The sequence below is a fragment of the Prunus mume genome, linkage group LG6 (assembly GCF_029339155.1).
Source record: "Prunus mume cultivar Tortuosa linkage group LG6, ASM2933915v1, whole genome shotgun sequence".
Taxonomy (NCBI): Eukaryota; Viridiplantae; Streptophyta; class Magnoliopsida; order Rosales; family Rosaceae; genus Prunus; species Prunus mume.
In genome coordinates, this window is record NC_142703.1 from 2,281,023 (window position 1) to 2,294,280 (window position 13,258).

General features: G+C 36.6%; 2 protein-coding genes across 6 annotated transcripts; both read right to left on the reverse strand.

Annotated features, from left to right (window-relative positions):
- Positions 1–597: 597 nt before the first annotated feature.
- On the reverse strand, positions 598–5,980 carry LOC103336267 (TMV resistance protein N-like). Of its 4 annotated transcripts, none has more exons than XM_089055225.1 (7): positions 5,799–5,980; positions 5,530–5,590; positions 4,533–5,075; positions 3,291–4,386; positions 2,899–3,174; positions 1,777–2,796; positions 598–1,692 (listed from the first exon to the last, which is right to left on the reverse strand). In XM_089055225.1, the coding sequence occupies exons 1-7, from the start codon at positions 5,890–5,892 to the stop codon at positions 943–945; spliced, it is 3,840 nt and encodes a 1,279-aa protein (XP_088911351.1). In that variant the 5' UTR covers positions 5,893–5,980; the 3' UTR covers positions 598–942. The 4 variants fall into 4 exon arrangements, with proteins under 4 accessions (XP_088911351.1, XP_008237536.2, XP_088911352.1 ...); XM_008239314.2 differs by having other exon boundaries at positions 5,675–5,814; XM_089055226.1 differs by lacking the exon at positions 5,799–5,980 and adding an exon at positions 5,688–5,784.
- Positions 5,981–6,574: 594 nt separating this feature from the next.
- Positions 6,575–10,574, reverse strand: LOC103336199 (ras-related protein Rab7). Of its 2 annotated transcripts, XM_008239225.3 has the most exons (7): positions 10,314–10,569; positions 10,192–10,218; positions 9,806–9,905; positions 9,541–9,687; positions 7,934–8,014; positions 7,716–7,861; positions 6,575–6,952 (listed from the first exon to the last, which is right to left on the reverse strand). In XM_008239225.3, exons 1-7 carry the CDS (start codon positions 10,364–10,366, stop codon positions 6,889–6,891), a joined length of 618 nt encoding a protein of 205 aa, XP_008237447.1. In that variant the 5' UTR covers positions 10,367–10,569; the 3' UTR covers positions 6,575–6,888. The 2 variants fall into 2 exon arrangements, with proteins under 2 accessions (XP_008237447.1, XP_088911360.1); XM_089055234.1 differs by lacking the exon at positions 7,934–8,014 and having other exon boundaries at positions 10,314–10,574.
- Positions 10,575–13,258: the final 2,684 nt, after the last annotated feature.

Consider the following 13,258-nt stretch of genomic DNA (forward strand, 5'->3'; position numbering starts at 1 on the left):
TACAACCGATCGCTGCCGCCATCTCCGTTACTATGTAGTTTCTTCATTCTGCAGGATTCGGGGGAGTGTTATCTAGTATTTTAGTTACAATCCTACTAATGATAGGAAATGGTCAGTTGTCAGTTACGTTGTTATTAGGCCATAACTCCATATTTATGGTGATAATGACTTGATGTACAGACTTATATGAAAATGATCATATGTATAATAATGGCACTGAGTCCTTCATTTAGTGTTTGTCCCCAAATACCAACATAATTGTTGATTCTCACAAGTCACAGAAGCATATTCCTAAAAGTGAGACAATCCAATTACAGTTTGGGGTTTCTACAGTTCCCCTAAAGAACCTAATTCAAAAGTTATATGATAGGCACTGAGTTTAACAACTAGTTAATTACTACAGTGTAATTCAAAATACAACTAGCACTGCCCAATCCTAATCAACATATTGTGATATTAATGAACCTCTCATAATTCCAGTCTGTTGCATAATTTATTTAAAACTAAGATATGCTAAATAAATAAGACAAGACTGCATATTGAAAGAGATTGCACAAACTATCAAAGACATGATCAATGAGGCGGACAAGGGAGGAGTTCCAACAAAGCAATTGAAGATCAGATCAATTCTCAATGCTTCAACAGCACTCTTGGTTTTATACACTATCAATGCAGGAAAAAAAGTTACAAAATGTCCTATTTATGAGCGATTGGAGTAACAAAAAAGATTTACATCACAGCAAAATGTATGAACATTGCAGCATAGAAGTACAGATAGTGCTGGGAGACAGACGGTGGTGACTTACTAACAATATCAATTGTGAGAAGAGCGTTATTGGCCTTTCAAGTATTTATGCAGAGACACTTGAGGAGGAGGAGTTTTTAACAAAGTTAGGAAAAATTTAGCTCCTCTCTTAAGAATAACACTTCTGATTAAACTTTTTAGCAATAGTGAAAAATAAGAGGGGCAAGGCCTAAGTAGGACATCAAAGTGGTTACCCTCCAAATCAAAAGTCCTAAGCACCCCCATTTTTCACCATTGTTGAAAGATTTCATAAAAACTGCAGTTGTTAAAAAGAGCGAGAAAATCTTTACAAGTTCTGTTAAAAACCCTTTGGCAAGAGCATAGCTTTTCTTGCAGCGGATAGATTTTTGTTGAGAGCTACCACTTGCACTTGCATCAGCTGAATTGCGAGGAGAAGCAGTAATGCTGATGTTGATGGCTTGATTCATCATCATGATTTGGTTGAGTTGTTCCACGTCTTGCTCGTGCACCAAACGCAACCCACACTTCTTTATACTTGAGCAATTTCTTCTGTCTGAGGGCCTAGCACGACTCTCATAATAAGTTTGGAATAAAATCTTCATCTGACTGCATTGCCTCTTCCAATCCTCACAAGACACATAAAATACACAAAGGTGATCTGACACAACATGCCCTATCTCTAACCAAACATACGCAAGCTCTTTTTCTCCGGAGGAACAGTCAATTGTAAAATAATCAAATTCAGAAAGGTCATGAGCTGGATTTGGGTGATCTTCTTCAAAGACAGCACATAAAGCAAACCCCATCCAGGTGCTACAAGAATCCGGAGGTAGCTCCACAACTAAGGAATCTCCCACACTTTGATTTTTGAACCACTCTGGAATTCTCCTTCCAGGAGTTACAATGTTTAATTGGCCAACTTGTACCTGTACCATGCATAGGTTAGTAACTTGTTAATTATTACTATTACTATTTTAGCAAACAACGAGAGACAGATAGAAAGACAGAACCTGAAGGAATCTCCATAGCACTCCAAGTATTAAACTATCGCAGCCGCCTTCATTCTCAACCAATCCAAAGCAATTCACACAACTCAACTTAACATCATAATTTCTTATGTTTCCATTCCACGTTGGCAGACCTGGAAACATTATTAAGGAAGTGCAATCGTCTATGTCTATATATACTAAGTAATTTGATGTAAGATGAGGAAATTGTTGAAGCCTTTGGCACCTATCCACGTAAAATGACTTAAGCTTAGAAAGATTTCTAATGCTTGCAGGAAGAGTAACAAAATTGTTTCCACTAAGCTTTAATTCTTTTAAAGAGGATAAGCAGCCAATATCTCCGGGAAGATCCCCTTCACAAAGACCACAATCACTCAGATCCAATTCCGTTAAAGACCATAAACCATGTAGCGAACCCATCACAAAATCTTTTCTTTGAGATAAGCAGGGAAGGCCCCACCAAAACCTTGATTTTTTAGCCTCTGATCCACATCCACTCAAAAGTAGATATTCCAGATTTTTCAAACGAACAATAGAGCGCGGGAGCTGTCTTATAGCAGTCCCTTCCAAACGAAGCCATTTTAAACACTCCATCTCTCCCAAGTTTTCTGGGAGTTCCTCAATATTTGAACATCCATTCGCCAGAAGCCATGCAAGAGACTTCAAATTACAAATTGCACTAGGAAGACCCAAGAGATTTTTACAATTGCTTAGATGCAAAGCAGAAAGGCCAACAAGACATCCAACTGATGAAGGTAAATTCTCAATGGACGTCCCCCCTAAATTAAGCATTAACAAATTTTTCATTTCTCCTGAAAATTCTGGAATCTTTTTTACTTTTGAGCAACCGCCAAAATCCAACCTTTTTAGCCATTTGAGATCTGCAATTGATGGATGAATCTCAACTAATTTCTCACACCCTTCAAGAGACAACTCCTCGAGTTTTGGAATGCGAGTGAAATTTGGGGTTGTTGCCAAGTTTTTTGAGTAACGAAGGTCCATATATTTCAAGTTGGGCAAGTCCTGCACAATTCAGAAAACAAAGTAGAATATATAATTAGCGACTGAAAAAACTTTTACTTTTTTCAAAAAATTTGTAAGATGGCATAGGGTCAATAATCTTACCTTTCTTCCATCCCAAAGCTGAACAAGTTTGTTGTGACGCATCTCAACTCTAACAAGGAAAATTGGTTGAAAATCTGATGGGAAAATTTTGGAAGGATACCAATTCCATTTCATAATTCTTAAGGAATTAGGAAGAAATGTGGGGTTTGAAGAAATTATCACATTATCAAATTCAAGAAATTTCAGGTAAAGCATCTTAGAAAATGCTTCACAATTCCAATCCACCTCTTTAAGTTCTGCCATCCTTAAGGCGATGCCTTGAATTTTGTTAGTTGCCTGTAATAAAGAATAGTAAAGGAAAAGTTAATTCCACATTCAAGTCTAAAATTGAGTTACAAAGAAATCATATTTCTTCAAAAAAAAAAAAATACAAAATATATTTTGTTTGTAACCGTATTGTTTAGAAATACATGAGAAATGTCATTATGATGGCACAATCGACTGCGTTCACCAGGCTCTTCAGGATTCTCTCGGCGAACAATTTCCAATGCCATTTCTTGTATCAAATCATGCATCTCAACAATGTTATTTCGGACGATAGTTAAAAGCGATTTATGAATGAGAGCATTTATCCCAATACGACCACATAAGTCATAACTATCTAGTATTTCAATTACTTCCTCGTTGCCCTTTCCCTTATAGAAAAATGCAATATCAAGAAATATATTCTTGTTCATCTCATCTAGTCCATCATAACTTAGTTTGAGCAAATCGAAAATTGTTGACTCAGGAATTTTCCGTAGCTTATCCAATTCACTTTTCCATTCATCTCGATCTCTCTTATACATAGAGCATCCCAAAATTTTAAGAGCTAATGGAAGGCCTTTAGCATAATTTACAAAGCACTTAGACAATTCCTGAAAACCTTCCTCAAGTTCAATTTTTTTAAAGGCGTTCCAACTAAAGAGCTCAAGAGCCTCATCATCACCTAATACCTCTACCTTGTATGATATCTGCATATCATGCTTAACTAGCAACCGTTCATCTCTAGTTGTAATGATGATTCTACTCCCCTTACCAAACCAATCCTTTTCTCCAACCAATTTATCTAGTTGGCTTGATTCATTCACATCATCAAGAATGAGAAGAACCTTTTTATTACATAAGCAATTCTTAATGAAATAGGTACCCCACTGTTCATCCCAAACTCGAATAATTTGCTCCTTCAAGATCGGGAAAAGAAGCTGTCTTTGTAGATCAACAAGATGACCACGTTCAGAAACCTCTCTAACATTAGCAAGAAAGCAGCTAACTTCAAAATGAATAGAAATGCTCTCATAAACTAGCTTAGCAATGCTTGTCTTGCCAATGCCGCCCATCCCCCATATCCCTATAAAACAAACATCATCTGAAGGAGATAAAAGCAAGTCTATTTGCTCAGGTGTAAACTTAATTCCCACTAACTCTGTGGAATCTAACAATTTGTATGTGCGATGCACTTTGCTCCACACCCATTCAACAATCTTTTCAATGAGCTTTCTTTCACACCTACAAGGAAGAACAATGATTAAGTCAAAAGTATAAGCCATAGATATAACAAGGTCTAAAGGTACAACAAAGTGAAAATTGGCTTACAAAAAACCCAAGTATGGGTCTTATTAAGACATATGGAGAAGTTGCTAATTCATGCTTACTCATTCTTTGAATCCAACCCAGATAAATTGGCAACTTCTGTTAAAGCAGCTCTCCAGCGCATCACCTTTTCTATGTCTTCCCTAAACCTTTTCTCATGCTCAACGAACGCGCCTGCAAAACTGCCGCTTTGTTTTCGAACATCAGAGGGATCCACATTATAAAACACTGGCAGAACTGTGCCCTTGGATTTCATGCATTGGAGAATCTTTGTAAGTTCCTCCAAGCACCAGGAAGAAGAAGCATAGTTTTGCGAGAGAACAACGATTGCAAGCCTTGATTCTTGGATTGCATTGAAGAGCTCTGAAGAAATAGTTGTCCCTCTTTCAAGCTTTGGATCATCCTTGAATGTTTTAATGCCCATGTGCTGCAATTCGTGGTATAAATGGGAGACAAAGCTGTTTCTAGTGTCTACACCCCTGAAACTCAAAAATACATCGTGGTTCCATTGACAAGGAGACGACTGATCAGCTGAAGGAAGAAAGGCAGAGGTTCTTTGGGTGCTCAACGCCATTGGCAATCTGCTGCTGCTGCTGCTGCAAAGACTACTCAATGAAACAAGAAGTTCCCTAATTAAATATACAAAAATCCAAACACTCGACTGAATAAATGCAAAGATGATCATAAATGGCTTGAAAAATGAAAAGGATTGAACTTTGAAGAGGTGTTTTTTTTTGGGGTAAACGAAGATTTAATGAACCAGAGAAAAAATACGGGCGTTGAAGGCATATAAGCAGCAAAACAAGTTTTAGAGCAAAAGAAAAGGAAACAACAACTCAGCAAACATGTCAATTTGGACCATATTATACGTTATGTCGTCATACTTTCAAAGTATGGTCCATCTTAGCAAACAAGAGAACATTACTTTGTACTTCCAATTCAGCAGAGAGAAACAGAGAAATTCAACATATAATCATGCTATGCACCAATTTCAACATTTGAAACAAAAATATGATGCCATCTCAACTAAAAACTGCAAATGCTTTATCTTAATGTTACCTGAACAAAGAAATTATGGAAATGGAGACGAAGTACGGCAGCAGCTTTAGTTTAGTGTTACCTGAACACCAAAAGAAAAATTACAAAGCCAGATAGAATTGGTAAGACAACAAGCACAAGACCAGCAAGCCAACCAGAAACTCACAAAGAAAAAATACTTCTCAAGATCAGACAAGAATCCAACAACAAGAACCAAAGCTAACAGCCCCAGTCAAGAGATACGCAGAGAGAGAGAGAGGAGAGAGTAAAGTTGGAAACCGTGTAGTTACCGTAGTGAGAGCACACGGTTTCTTTTGCTTTTGTCAGGCCAATTATTTCAATAGTTGCTTTCTTGGTAAATCGATCAATCAATAATGTCGACATTTTAAAGCATCAAGGATTTTCCCTTTCAGCAAATTTTATTTTTTTGTCAAACCTTTTGGCAAATTTTATTTTAAAGCATCAAGCATCAAAATTTTGGTATGAAACCCCCAGCTGCTAATGTAGAGGATCATGTCCCAGCAGCATCAGGTTCCACCTTCTTTTCTTAAAGGAATCTTGACCATATGTTGGAAAATTTGGCATCAAAGTAATAATTTGATCTTTCGAAATAACACTGAGGGCCTTAATCAAGCTATTAGTCATATTAAATTTCTTCTCAGTATAATCTATTAAATGTTAGTAGAGGACGCTTGAATATGTTAGTAGCGCGACTTTCATAGTGGCGCAACTCATATATTCATACGAAGTTTTTGCACACATGATGACGTACGATAACAGTCTGAAGTTTAGTTTAAGATATAAAGGGGTATGCCAATTTCAGCTTACAAATATAAAAGAAAATTTGCTGGAAAGACCCAAAAGAAAAAAACCAAAATGTGAAGTAATTTTGGACAAGCATGAGAAACAGCTGAGAGAAAGGGAGATTACAATGCATTTGAACTGAAGGTTTGCTGAATTAAACTCAAATATAGTATAATAAACATGAAAATCCACATACTTGGGACACAAGAAAACACAAGTTATAAGGAAGAACCAAAGATAATAGCTTAAGACCACATAAGTAACTGTTACCCAAAAGTTAATTTAAAGATTCCATGAAGTTGATTCTCACAAGGCAAAACTAGAAGCATCGATTCCGTTTTGAAAGTAGAAGCAATAACTCATGGTGAGACAATCCAAAAAGGGGTTCCTACAGTTTGAGTTTCTTGGAGTTCATCTGACAAAAACAGGACTACTTTCCACAAAGTCAAAATGGCAAAAGTCAAAGCATGGCTAAACAGAAATAACTTAGTATACAGCGTGTACAAACAATGGCTATGAATCGGGAGAATAAAAAATGAAAAATTTAGGCAGCCCAGGTGAATTGCTCAAATAAATTCAGCATGCACAACCCCCTCTTTGATCAGACTCTGAAACAGCCTCCGGGATGCCTTGGAAATATCTGCAAGTAAAACGGAAATGGAAAAAAATGATAAAACATCATGTTTAAATGGGTCATAAATGTATCTCATAGCAAGCTCCAGAATATGAAAATAACAGCATGCAGCAATAATAGCAGAATGACAGAAACATTCTAGATGGAAAGGTGAGGGACTTTGTAAGGTGACCGAAAGGTGGGGACATTGTACGATGATGGAAAAGCAGGGGCGTTGTAGTGTGATGGAAAGTTTGAGACATTTTAGTGCGATGAAAAGTTGGGGACACTGTAAGGTTATGGATAAGGTTTTTGAGATCACAAGGAAAAAATGCATCAAAATCATTTCCTTATTGATCTAAACAACAAAGCTTGTTGCAAAGATCTTTAGAGGCGAATGATTCACGTTCGCTACTTATCTAATTCTTAACTCTAAACTGTTATAACAGCATCCCAGAAGATCAAAGATCAAATGCCCATCCTCTGATGAGACTGGTGAAACCAGGCTTTATCCACACCTTACCACTATTGTCACCCTAGATGATCTCAAATTAAGTTTTAAGGAGAATATTTCACTACGTTTATGTCCTTCATGTAATAGAGGTGTGCTGTCTATCAACTGTGCGCAAATGATTCCAAAAAACAGCTGATTCTCATTCTCTGATCTGGAGTAGCTGAGGAAACTAAGTATATTCTAAAAATAGTAAAATAGAAATTTGCTTACTCCAGAATATCAATAGCATACAATGCAAACTACAGAACAATGTGTTAGCACTCAATATAAACTTACATGTCCTGCTCATGTTCATTTGCAAGAGCAGTCTTCGCAATACAAAGGAATGCAGCATCAACATTGTAATCTTCTTTTGCTGATGTCTCAAAGTAAGGGATATTCCCCTTTGATGTGCACCAGTCCTTTGCTTTCTTCTCAGAAACCTGTAAAGATGATAATTAGAATAATGTATCATGGACAAATTGTGGCCAGCACAATGGACCATGTATCCTTACCACCCGACTATTCCCCCCATCAATATCAATCTTGTTACCAAGCAATATAAATGGAAATGTCTTGGGATCCGGAGGGTTGGCCTGGCATTAAATAAAAAAGATAAATCATTTTCTGAAAAAAAAAAAATTCAAATTACAGAACTGCTTAGGCAAGAAAGGTATATTTACAACTTTCGATACTGCTTAGCTACACTCTTATCAAGCTACTGCATTTTATGAACTAAATTAATTTAGGGAAAAAAAAAAGGACAATTAATAACATGAAACAAGGAAATCACGTTCCCAGAATGAGAAACTAGGAAGAAAATTCAGGGAGGTACAAAAGAAACTGGTAAAAAGCATGTAAAAAATTAGAGAATAAAGAGAAAAGCAGCTAATTGAAAAACAAACACAAGAAGGAAAGCAAAAATCCTACACCACAGAAGCTCAACTCTCTCTCTCTCTCTCTCTCTCAACTAAACCATAAAAACATACCACACAACAACATTCGGTAATCAGAATCACACCACCGTGCTGGATGGCTGCAAGTCATTTGACAACTGACTTAAGCATCAACCAATGAACCCAAAAGTGTCCTTATCTTTAATGCTTAATAGGATCCCCATCTGCAAGAAATCTCCTGCAAATTCTAGAACTATTTTTAACTGAAGCAAGAAAGGAAGGATAGAACTTAGATATGCACCCTTTCATCCATAAATAGACATTCCCGAACCCCTTCTTACATACGAGAGAAAGGTCCCAAGAAAAGGAGTATTGATGCCCCAATATAGGTTCTTGTAGTTTGCTTGCACACTAAAGTAAAAAACTCTTGCACTTACCGAGAGAGAGAGAGAGAGAGATGGATGAAATCTGAGAGAACTGAGCAAGAGGGAATGGAAAATAGGAAGAATTAAAGCTAAACCTATTTAGAATTGTATTAGTTTTTATTTTAAAAATGCTATTATGTATTCTTCCTCCTTTTTCTGGTTACTTCTCTCTCTCTCTCTCTCTACTGTTTATAAGTTCTAAACTACTGTCCCTCTCTTCCCTCCCGCCATATTAATCTTCAGTCTACAAAACCCCTACAAACGAAAATTATTTTTATTAAGTAGCCACTCTAGGATAAACCAAAGTAGCTCACTTTTAATCAGAATTTGGAACACACAGTACAAAGGAAAGTAATGCACAACTGATACTACTTCTCTAAAGTCTAAAGTAGTACTATTTCCATTGTGCCAATGCTGCCAGTGTTAATTCAAGTGTTTTCTGTCAACGCAGGTATTTGTTTGAATAATTGATAACTGAGAAACACAATGTACCATTCACACAAGCAACAAGACATTAGAGCAAAATGGGAGAAGTCCTAAATACTCAGATGATATATAGATAACTTGAAATTACTCAAAGCATCATATGTGCGTGTGTGTCTATGTATAAAAACATTTATGAGTTAAATTCTCTTATTAGAAAATTCGACATGCTATGTTACCAGATAACTAACAAGGACTGCACCTACATATGTTTCCAACATAATGTCCTACTAGGGAATCCAACAACGTAACACATACGATTGTTTAACAAGAGCAAATACCAGATAAATATATAACCAAGAAAGGCGCGAATCAAACCTGCTTGAGAAACTCCTCATGCCAATTCTCGAGAGTATCAAAGGACTTCATTACATTAACGTCATAAACTAGAACACAGCAATCTGCCCCTCTGTAAAATGCAACTCCAAGACTCTGAAATCTTTCCTGCCCAGCTGTGTCCCAAATCTTCCAGAGGAAAGAGAAAAAAGAAAAATCGACATATATTAGCACTAAACTTTCCAACTAAACTATCCTGAATTCAACTGAATAGAACATTCAAATACCATTGAACCAGAAAACCCACTTGTAAAGTGACGAGCCTGTCATCAATTTGGAGTTCTTTCGTGACAAAATCAGCACCTATTGTAGCTTTATACTGCTGACTGAACTTCTTATGCACATATCTAAATTACCAGTTTAAGAACTACAAAGTCTAACAGCAAATTAAATATATGATTAAACTGATACCCCATTAATATAAACGATGCCCATATGTCGATCATAACCATATTAAGCTAAATGTTCAAACCAAGAAGCCAAAATTAAACTAAAATTCATCTAAGAAAAGATTCACATTGAAAAAATATATATATAGATTTCATAGATCGGACAAAATCAGGAAAATATACAATTCCAACCAGAAATTGGAAAACAAAAAACAAAAATAATCTCACAGATCCTGAAGGATACTGGTTCATCAACGACGTCTTGCCAACCCTAAAACGAAAAGATATAAAATTAACAAACATAAATGTAGATACATATGCAATAGCCGCCCGTACAATTAGAAACCCTAGGCCTAGAGAACGTACCCACTGTCGCCGAGAACGATGACCTTGAGCAAGGTTCGTCTACGCAATGACATGGCGATGAATTTAAGTGAAGGAAATCAGAAAAAAAGGCGATAATTTCCACTTTTTCACCAGTAATGGAATTTACATACGAGGCGATTGATTGGTTGGGCGTTTTCTTATAATTTGTTTTCAACTTTTTATTTTGCTTTCCAGGAAAAGAAAGAGAGAAAGAGAAAGAAAAAAGGGGCGCCAATTTCGATCGCTCTTTGTTTCTTCTTTTTTATTTATTTATTTTTTATTTATTGGAATTATTGTATTTTGTGTATTGAGTCGGCAGCAGGACAGCAGCAAGCATAATACAAAGTGCTAGGTGACATTTAGTAGATATAAGTTTGATGGGGTCCGCTTATCCACAAAACAAAAACCTTTTTTCGGAACTGGGCCCAACTGGAAATAAAATGTTCCTTCGTTTTAAATTGTACACGTGTCAGAGCAGCTTGCCAACGCACCTTGCATGACAAAATCATTCATTATAATTGCACAGACTTATTTATTGTATTACCTTTCGAAACTTTACTCAAATTTAGAGATGGTAAAAATTTTCGTTGTGTCGGGTCCCCGGCACCCAACGGAAAGAGATTTTGGAGGAAAGTTGGGGCAGATACAAGGATTCCCGAATTTTAAAAAACCTCAGTTGACGATGGGTCGAGAATAGTATTGTTATCTCTCATCTCCTGAATCCGACCGAACAAGTCATATTTATTTTGAATTAATAAATATATAATATAATATAACAAGTAAAAATAATAAATATTTTCGTTACAAGGTATAACAATTTATTTTAATATTTGATCTTGGGATCTGATTTTGGTTTTTGGGTTTATCACGAATTTTTGTACTGGAGTGCTTATAGTTTGCTTTCCCTCTCACTTTCCTTAGTTGTTTTGGCTATATTCTTATAACTTGGCTTTCTCTTTGCTTTCTTTTTTTGGTTGCAGAATCAATTTGAAGAGCATGCAAGATGAGAATTTTTTATTTATTTCATATTTATTTTGTTATAAAGTATAATGATTTTTTTTAAAAAAATAGAAAATTCGGGGAATCGGGGCAGGTTTGGGAGGCATTCCCCATACGGGGACAGGGACAGAAATGGTATTGCCATACCTGACCTCAAACCGGCTCATTGCCATCCCTACTCAAATCTCAATTTACTCCACAAAGTTAAAGTTGTCCACTTAATCTCCTTGACCGTGGTCTTGTGTTTTACTTTACTCCCATTGTTAACACCATCCAAAAGACCGTAAAAAATGCTGACGTGGCAAGGTTGTTTAAGTAATTTCATATATGTGGCTTATTTACCCACCAATCTGAGTGGATGATGTGGCAAAGTGAAGCCCACAACATAATAAAATATTCTTAATATTTAAAATAATTAAAATATTTATAAGGGCCTAAATTTAAAAAAGTTAAAAGATGAGCAACCACCATCTTCTCCACATCGCCACCACCATCCCTCCCAGCCTAGCCTGCTATCCCCTTTCCCCTGATCTTTCCCCTCTCCCTCAATAATAAAAACCATCGAACAGCTAATCCAACCTTAAAATGTATTTTCAGACCAAAAAAAAAAAAAAAAACCTTAAAATTATTTTCTTTTCATATTTCAATGTTGAGCCAAATGGTGAAAACAAATTTCAAGATCACCCATGGTTTTGCATTCTAAGGTTGATTGAGAGTTGAAATAAGATGAACATGAGAAGAACAGCAGAAGGAGAGGAGGAGTGTGCATCGGGGAAGGGAGAAACAAAAAAAGGGTGGTTGGGTTGGAGAGTAATTCCATAGGTTGGTGGGTTATGGCTAGGGTACATCCGTCAAAGATGCTTGTTCCTCGTCACTAACCTCTCAATCCAATCCGAGTCTAAAAGTTAGAGAAAGAAAAATATAGTTTTTTTTTTTGGGATAAAAGAAATCGGATTATTAACCTTGTTTTGGTGTGATGTTATTTGTGCTCGATACACTTGAGAAATGGGTTTTGGAGAGGGAGGTGTGTTGTTGTTCTGATTGGGGTGATTGCTGATGAGCTATGAGCTGAAGAAGTACAAGGACATGGAGAGCCAAATAATCCATTTGCAATTTATGTTTTTCTTTTTCTAATTGGTGTACTGATTTTCCATTTTTGCTAGGCAAGAGCTTCATTCTGACATAGAACCCTTTGTTTTCTGGGGCTTTGATCTTCTGCTCTAGCATCTCATTTAAAAACCCATAAAATATTGAAGCTCTAGGTGAAATATTATGAGAAAATGAAAGGGTTTTAGTGGTTGGGAGAGATCTTATGATGAAGTGAAAACGAAGGAACAATGACAGATGATATGTGGGTTCGACCCGCTTCTCTATTTGTTCCCCCACTAGTTTGAACCTAAAGACCTTCTTAGAGGAGAAAGAGATCAGAGGGAGAAGGAGGAAGAGAGAGTAGAGGGATGGGGATGGGGATGAGGATAGGTGGAAGTTGCATACTTTTGAATATATTTTTTAATTTTATTTTATGAATTTTCATTTGGTGGAGCCCAATTCGAAGAAGCGAATGGTTGATGACGATAATGTGCATCAACAACCAGCTAACCCCTCATGCTTGCGGATCAACTCAACCACTAACTCGTTCTTTATAACATGTCATGCTGGCATCAGGGATACCAAGCTAGAAGGTTATGAGGAGAAGTTCACATATAAAAAGATAGATGTGGCTTTGCAAGCCACACTAGAGGTAAAGCTTGCTCTATGTGGTCTTTCTCGGACTAATGCTTAGCTCCACTCACCTTTTTTTTCTCTTTGTTTTTTTTTTTTTTGCAGGGGACTTAGCTTCAATATCATGCTCAGCTGGAGATCACGACACCCTTAAGAAGCAAAGTACTCATATCCAGGAACTTGAAAAGAAGAAGGAAAATAGTGACCTTCCCATCACCAAGCTG

Bases quoted from the DNA above. Each gene is read 5' to 3' on its own strand.
- LOC103336199 (XM_008239225.3), bottom strand. From the start codon at position 10,366: ATGTCATTGCGTAGACGAACCTTGCTCAAGGTCATCGTTCTCGGCGAC. The intron at 9,688-9,805 runs GTGGGTTTTCTG...TTCCTCTGGAAG, and splicing joins ACAGGCTCGTCACTTTACAA to ATTTGGGACACAGCTGGGCA. The intron at 8,015-9,540 runs GTTTGATTCGCG...ATTTAATGCCAG, and splicing joins ATGAGGAGTTTCTCAAGCAG to GCCAACCCTCCGGATCCCAA.
- LOC103336267 (XM_089055225.1), bottom strand. From the start codon at position 5,892: ATGTCGACATTATTGATTGATCGATTTACCAAGAAAGCAACTATTGAA. The intron at 5,076-5,529 runs GTAACATTAAGA...TTCATTGAGTAG, and splicing joins TCCATAATTTCTTTGTTCAG to TCTTTGCAGCAGCAGCAGCA. The intron at 1,693-1,776 runs GTTCTGTCTTTC...TGCATGGTACAG, and splicing joins TGCTATGGAGATTCCTTCAG to GTACAAGTTGGCCAATTAAA.